This window comes from Sinocyclocheilus anshuiensis, unplaced genomic scaffold (assembly GCF_001515605.1).
Source record: "Sinocyclocheilus anshuiensis isolate Anshui unplaced genomic scaffold, SAMN03320099.WGS_v1.1 scaffold206, whole genome shotgun sequence".
Lineage (NCBI taxonomy): Eukaryota > Metazoa > Chordata > Actinopteri > Cypriniformes > Cyprinidae > Sinocyclocheilus > Sinocyclocheilus anshuiensis.
In genome coordinates this window covers 346,231-354,038 of record NW_015542358.1, presented here as the reverse complement: position 1 = coordinate 354,038, position 7,808 = coordinate 346,231, and the positions used below count along the sequence as shown (strand labels likewise).

Here is a 7,808-nt window from a genome sequence, read left to right as displayed (position 1 = left end):
TTATAAACTCTCTTATATATATATGTATGTATATATATATATATATATATATATATATATATATATATATACATACAGCTTTTATACTGAATTAAAAATAAAAGACTCAAAACAAACAAACATTTCCTTCATTTTCTTATCACATATCATACATGATCATACTTTCTCTTTTGTCCCACTAAGTAGTAAGTACATTGAGTATTTATTTATTTATTTGAATATTTGATGGATGCAAACCAAAAGTTTATTTATTCATTTAATTTACACTTAATTACTGAAAAGTCTGAGTTAAAAACAAAAGGATCAAAACAGCAATCAACTAACTAACTAATAAAAAAATCAACAAATAATTTTTACTCAATGCACTCAGTTGGACAGAAGATAAAGTATGATAAATATGAACAGATAAAACGCAGGAAATAGAGGGAGTGAGAGAAAGTGATTTTATGAGGGGGAAGAAGGGAAAGGATGAAGTGGGAGGAACAGAAAGGAAGGAAAGAGAGAGAGAGAGAGTGGGAGACGGATCTGAGAGGTTAAAACCCTTCTGAAAACACAGCAATCACTTTCCAAATAAAGAGAGTTACACAAGCGGATCCATCAGATGCCCTCTGTGTGGGAGACAGATACTGAGCACAACAGCAGCACATCATGCCATGATTCAGGTGCTTCAATGCATTGTGCTCTTCTGTAAGTGTTCATGTCCTTAGTATTGTTTCTAAGTAAGCTGCACAATTAGACGTGTAACGATTCACGTGTTTTCACCATGCATCGATTACAAATGCAATTGCATTAATCTTGAAACATGGATTTCAGAATCGTGAATTATTTGTTTTGGTCGAGAATCTATTTAAAATGCTAAAATATGAATGAACAGTGATCTTGGTAAGTATCATTCAATATTTTAAAATATGTAAACGCTAAAATCAGGGTTGCCACGGTCAGGGAAAAAGTAGGGAATTTTAATTATGATGATTTCCAGACCGAGAAATCTCATTGGAAAAAAAAAAAAAAAAAGATATATGGAATACTTTCCTAAGTGTGCTTGGCTCTAAAATACGTTATTATGGTTTATTAATATTTTAAATTAGTTTTTAATATTTTTAGTTTCAACTTTAATTTTAGTTAAAGTTTTAGTAAATTGGATGCGTTTTTTCTTAAATATGTATATACTGTTTTTTTTTTATTAATTTTTAGTTTTAGTTTATTAATTTTTATTTTAGTTATTTTAGTACTTAAGTTAAACTAAATGAAAATTAGAAATGTTGCCTTGGGAACTAGCTAAAAAAATACATTTAAGTTTTTAAATATTTTATTTTAATTTGAAGTCATTTTTAATGTTTATGGTTTTAGTTTTAGTTAACTATAATAATTTTGGTTCAAAATTACTTTCATTCATTTTTTAGCTTTTAAAATCAATGCTTGACTGAAACAAGCAATTCACAGAATAATAGGGAATTTTAAAATTGTTATTTCCAGACCGAGAAAACTCTTAAAATCTCTCTCTTTTTTTTTGTAAAATTAATGGAATATGGAATAATTTCCAAATATTTTATAATAGTAATTCGTTTTCATTTTAGTACAGCCATTTAGATTTAATTTTAGTATAGTCATTTAGTAATTTTGTTGTGTTTTATTTAGCTCTAAAATATTTTATCAACACATTGCATTTGTTACATTTCCAAGTACATGGGTTTAATGTGTTTACTTTCAAGTTGCTTGGTGCAAAAACATTCTTAAGTAGTTTGTGTTTTTTTTTTTTGCCTAAGAAACACTAGAAGCATTTACATAACCTATTAATGCATAAAAAATAAAAAATAAAAAAAAACAACTCAACTTGAATTGAATCTCATTGTGAAATACAGGTGCATCTCAATAAATTAGAATGTCATGGAAAAGTTCTGTGTTGTCTATTGTGCTTATAAATATGAACGCTTTCCAATTAAAGGGGTCGTACATATTCTTGGTTAATTTAATTAGAGTACTTATTACTGCAATAATAGACTTAATGTTTAGAATAGAATTTAATGTTTTAAGCATGCATGTTAACTGTAATTACATAAAAAAATTATTATATGAAATAACATATTAAATGCAATTAGATTAAATTTCAAAGTGTTTTTTTTACTCATTCAGTACATCTTTATATGTAATTTTATAAATACTTCTATTGTTTTTGAAATATGGTTAAAGTACTGCTGAATGTAGTTGCAAGCATTTATGATAAACTATCCTTTAATGTCATTTCTACTGAAACTTGCATGTCATGGATTTAAATATATTTGAAATAATGAAATTGCACTTTATTACATTTAAAATGAACTAACATTAAAATATAATATCCAATAACACATATAATCAAGTACTTTACATGTGATTTAGTATGTTAGTCAACGCATCAAAAGTACTTCCTTATAGAATAATAAAAGATTATTAAGACAATGGATTTAAATTTTTCTTTTAAACTAAAACAACAAAAACTTTACTTTAAATTTGTCATTATTACAAAGTGCACTTTTTTAAAAAAGTTAAGAAACGGTATAGTCAGTGTTTATTGTTAACTAAAACTAAAACAATCAAAAATCATTTTTCGTTAAAATAGAAAAACATATATACTGTAGATATTAGATGAAAACTTAAATGTAAACTTAACTTTAAACATTTAGTAGTTTAAGTAATGAAACTTAAAAAAAAGAGTAGTTTTAATCATTTTAGAGTAAACAAAAAAATTGAAATGTTGCCTTCGCAGCTAAATGGAATAAAATAAGTTGAAGTACTAAAATTGTTAAAACTAAAATAAACATAAATTAAAGATAAATATTAAAAAAAAAAGAAAATAGTAAAAAAAAAATGACAAAAGCACATTTCAAAACTACTTGCATTATAATTAACATGCCAATTGAAAATACAAAAATAAAACCTAATTCAAAACATTAATAAAACTATAATGACATATAAATAACACTAAAACAACACTGTTGCAAAAAGGTAATTTTAGAACCCTGATTTAATCTGTTGGTTAAGGAGTACACAGTTCTTGAGTGAAATGAGATGTAGGCTAACAGAAATCGGCATACCCTTCAATGATGTCCTGGTACGGAGCGTGTCCTTCTAGCGAGTAGCTCCGTGTGAGAGAGACGGGGGTGACTTCAGGGCTCTGGTTCTTCATGCTGTCCTGCAGGGAAGTCGCCCGTAAGAGAGGCAGGCTGGGTGGAGAGAGGAGCGAATCTGTTTCCATGGGCTCTGGAAATCTCATCTGCTCCTCGTGTATCTCCTGCTTTGGAGTTTCCCTGTCTGTCGTCTTATTTTCAATCTGTTTCTTCTCCTCTTTCTCTCCTCCGCCGCCATCAACCTCAACTTCTTCATCGTCATCCAGAACCCAGGCCTCGCCTGACCGTCCCTCTCCGGATTTGCTCTCCGCGTCCTGGATGGCCTTCTGGTAGAGCTCAGAGAAACTCCTGAACTCAGACAAGCACAAGAACAACGGCAAAAGAACGTGAAGAACAACAAAGAAAGTTTTAGCTCATTTATTTCTGCGTGTGCATTTCACTGTCAGTCATGGATGAAGAGATCAATGCTGCTATTTTGGTGTTCTTTTTTTGAAGTATATTATATAATCAAAGACTTACGTAAAGCATGTTGAATAAGTCACTTTTGAACAAAATGCCATTTTAACCCATGCTCTGTGTATGTGTGTGTGTGTGTTTGTGTGTGTGTGTGTGTGTGTGTGTGTGTGTGTGTGTGTGTGTGTGTGTGTGTGTTGGATGGATCAATAAGCATTATGAGAGCTGAATGAGATCTGAGCAGCTGGTGAAACACTGACTAAAACATGTTCATGTCAATATAATGAGGTCTGTCCTTTATTCATATGCTCCCTCCTCCTCTCTATCCATCTGTTTCCCTCCCTAGGGAGCATAGATAAAAATATACAATACAAATGCATACGTACAAATAGATAATTGGATAATAGATAAGAAGATATTAGGTAGACAATAGGTAATTAGATAATATATCATTCAAGTGGCAGTATAATAATTGTGGCAGATGAGTAATGTATTGGACGGATATTACAAAAACTGGCTTTAAAAGTCAATGTATTGTCAGTCCACGGCAATTGCAATCAAGTTTGTCAGCCTAATTATTTTCACTACTTAAATTAAACTTAATTTAAAAATGTTTGTGGAATTAAACTGCTCAAAAGTGACAGTAAAGCCATTTATAACACAACAAAAAAGATTCTATTTCAAATAAATGCTGTTTTTATAACTTTCTATTCATCGGAGAATCCTTGGAGGGAAAAATTGCTTCCATAAAAATATGAAACAGCAAAAACCTTTTTTTAACATTGACAATAATAAGAATAATTATTAATTATGGAGCACCAATAATAATTGGTAATAATTTCAGCAGCAAATCAGCATATTAGAATGATTTCTGAAGGATCATGTGACACTGAAGACTGGAGTAATAAAAAAATTCAGCTTTGCATCATAGAAATACATTACAATTTATAATACATATTTACATAGAACACAGTTCTTTTAAATTGCAATAATATTTCACAAAATTACTGTTTTTACTGTATGTTTTATCAAATACATGCAGCCTTGGTATATGGAATCTTGTTTCCACCATGGGATTAAAAAAAAAAGAAAATTTAAAAGGTAATTGCATTGCAATAGCATATTGTGAGATAAAATGTCACATTACCATTTTTTTGTCGTGGAAAAAATATAGAGAAAAAACAGAATCATGAGGTGCAAACTGAGAATTCTGAGAATTCTTGCAATTCTGTGTTTATATCTCACAGTTCTGAATTGTGAGATAAAACCTTTTTTTAATTCTGGAAATGATCAAATATATGATAAATTACTCTGGCTTTCATATTGGGAAGCAAAGATACTTCTTTCAAAAATGTAAAATAAAATCCCTTATCAACCTTAAACTTTTGAGGTGGTTTTTGACGGGATACACATTACATTTATTAATTACATTATTAACAGCACTCCACTGCTTACTATTTGTAACTCGTCAGCCCACTTTTCTCTCAAAATCACTGCAGTGTATGCATTCTTTACGTCATCCCCCCATTTTATCCACTTCCTCTGACACACACTTCCTCATAACCCGTCACCTCTATTACCTGCGTGGTTTTCCGTTCTCGTCTGGAGGACCGCTCTCCGCGTATCCGAACCGCTGGAGCTCCGTTACAAAGCCTTCCTCGCTCATCAGGAAGCCCGGCTGGCCGACACCGTCCCGCAGGGGAGTGACCTCACGCGCCTCACAGCCTCGCGTCACCAGCTGCGGGGAAGTACAGGAGCATCATGTTAAAACGGCACACAGCACATTATAAAGAGCTCCAAGTCTTAACCCTGTAAAGCTGGACATATCAAATAATAAACCATTAGACACAACGGTTTTTTTTTTTTTTAGTTTTTTTGTTAAGTATCATATTTGTGTATCTCGGCCAAATATTGTCCTATCCTAACAAACCACACATCAATGGGAATTTTGAAAAATTGACCCTTATGACTGTTTTTGTGGTCCAGGGTCACATATCAGGTTTTATAGCTTATATAGTCTGACAAAGTGAGAATATGGAGGAAAAAACAGCTCAGTTTTCTTCATAGACTCAAACTGAGCAAAAATATGCAACTTGGTGCAGATGCTGATAGTTGTATGGACAAAAAGTTGATGAAATTCTGATAGCTTGTAAAAAAATAAGATAATATTAGTAGTATAACAGAGATAACAGTATAGCACATACTTGCATAAAATGATATAAATATCAGATGTCACCCTATATCTCCAATAATATTTAATTTAAGATGATATTTAAATGCTTAGTTTGATGATCTAAACATACAGTCAAACCAAAATTTATTCAGACACCTTTTTCACTATAGTTTAGAAAATGGTAATAAAATATGACAATAACTCAGAGTTAAACTGTGCCAGAACAAATTCATCTTGATAATGCCATCCTTCTGTTAGACTGTCTCACAAATGAATTCGGCTGAATAGCTGTCAGCTGTTAAATTTAAGTACACAATTAGATAATACCAATTTAGGTCAACCAATTACCAAGAAATGCTTAAATTTGGTTAGTCTGTGGTGTAAAAAGTTTGCATTAGCAATTAAAGAAAAAACACTTTCACACAGGTCAAAGTGTCTGAACAAATTTTTGGTCCCACATTTTTATCAATTTTACTGGTAGTCCACTGTATGAAGAATTTTGGGGTATAATATGTCACAGTTTACTTTATTTTGCTATCCTCACTTACATAAATGAACTATAGTGTCCTGCACCCACTAGTAAAAAAAATTATATCTGGTGTCTGAAAAATATTTGGTTTGACTGTATAATGCAATGCAATACAATCATGATGAACAAATAAACAGTACCTTTAGGGGTACAACAGCTTGTTGTTTTTTATATATTTGATTTTACATACTTGAATGGCGGCGGAGACTGTGCTTTCAGGACCATGGACAGATCTCATACTAGAATCGTCGGCTTAAAGTAATTCAATAGCCAACAACTTTCATAAACCAGTACATAACAGGTTGCTATTGCTGCAAGATAAACCTGGGTGGTGGAAAAGGCTCTGCCATTCTCGGGGAGGGATGGAGAATCTTTCCACACTTTAGATAGGACACAAATTTGTAGTTTTCATTTATATGCGATAAGTGTTGATGATCGCATTATTTTTCATACGCATTTGCATACATGTTCGCAAACATGCTCGCTTCTGCGTCTTCCTGGTCTGTGTTTTTGATCGGCACTTTCTAGACTCGTTCAGGAGATGTGTAATAGCGCCCCCTAGCGTATAACAATGAAAACATGGAAACCTGGAAAATTCAGTGTTTGGCGGGGAAAGATTTAAACATGAAATCTGAAGTAGAAAGACTGAAGTAGTAGTTTCTTTTAAAACATACTCCAATATTCTTTGTTTTATTCATATATTACAGTAAATCTCACCTCCAGCCTCTGGACAACCTCCTTAATATCCTCAACTTGGCTTTCTGACGTCGTCACAGTCACTGCCTCGCCTCTCTCGTAGAAGATATCCAGCGAAGGGCCACCCTGAGCTCCAGACTCGGTCACGGCCTTCCAGCCGATCACATCGCGGCAGCTGCAGTTAAACACGACGGTTCGCGTGGATCGCTCTATGAGCACGACCGACTCCGCCGACACGCCGAGCAGACAGGATAGGCTCAGACCGTTGTTCTCGCCACCCTGAACGACGGTGACGGCCCACACTAAAGCACCTGCGCTGTGAAGCTCTGCACCTTTCGCTCCCTTCAGCTTCTCCTTGCGCTTCCCGCCCAGCGACAGCAGGGGGAATTTGGTGGAAGAATCAATGGGTGTTGTGGTGACGTAGTTTTCCGCCAGGTCTTTTAGGTACTCTTGCCGCATACGTGTGGCCATAGAGCGAAATTCAGCAGTAACACTTTAACCATATCTCAAAGACAACAGAATTATGAAATTACATATAAAATGTACTTAAGTCCTACTTAAGTGAGTAAAAAAAGCATTCTAAAATTCAGCCAATTGCATTTAATATAAATTTGAACCTAAATAATAATTAAGATGCAATTAAGTGATTGAAAGCATTATATTCTGTTCACACTTAAAAGAGTCATGAACTGCCTCTGTTGTTTTATTTTGTACTGTTCTCTGAGGTCCACTTATAATGTTATCAAGATTTTTACATAACAAAACATCATAAATTAGAAGTAATAGGCTATTTTCTGTCCTGTTTTTAACCCCCTCATCAGAATGCTCTGTTTGAATAGGTGTGGCAGAT

General features: G+C 33.1%; 1 protein-coding gene across 1 annotated transcript in view; it reads right to left on the bottom strand.

The window, feature by feature from the left end:
• The window catches only part of LOC107691862 (signal-induced proliferation-associated 1-like protein 2), a 48,255-nt gene that overhangs the window by 11,060 nt on the left and 29,387 nt on the right, over nucleotides 1-7,808 (bottom strand). Inside the window, exons 7-9 of the mRNA XM_016490685.1 lie at nucleotides 6,980-7,451; nucleotides 5,141-5,298; nucleotides 3,075-3,455 (exon numbers count right to left, since the gene is read on the bottom strand). Of these exons, the coding sequence (XP_016346171.1) occupies nucleotides 3,075-3,455; nucleotides 5,141-5,298; nucleotides 6,980-7,451 (1,011 nt within the window). The remainder of the gene's footprint in view (nucleotides 1-3,074; nucleotides 3,456-5,140; nucleotides 5,299-6,979; nucleotides 7,452-7,808) is intronic.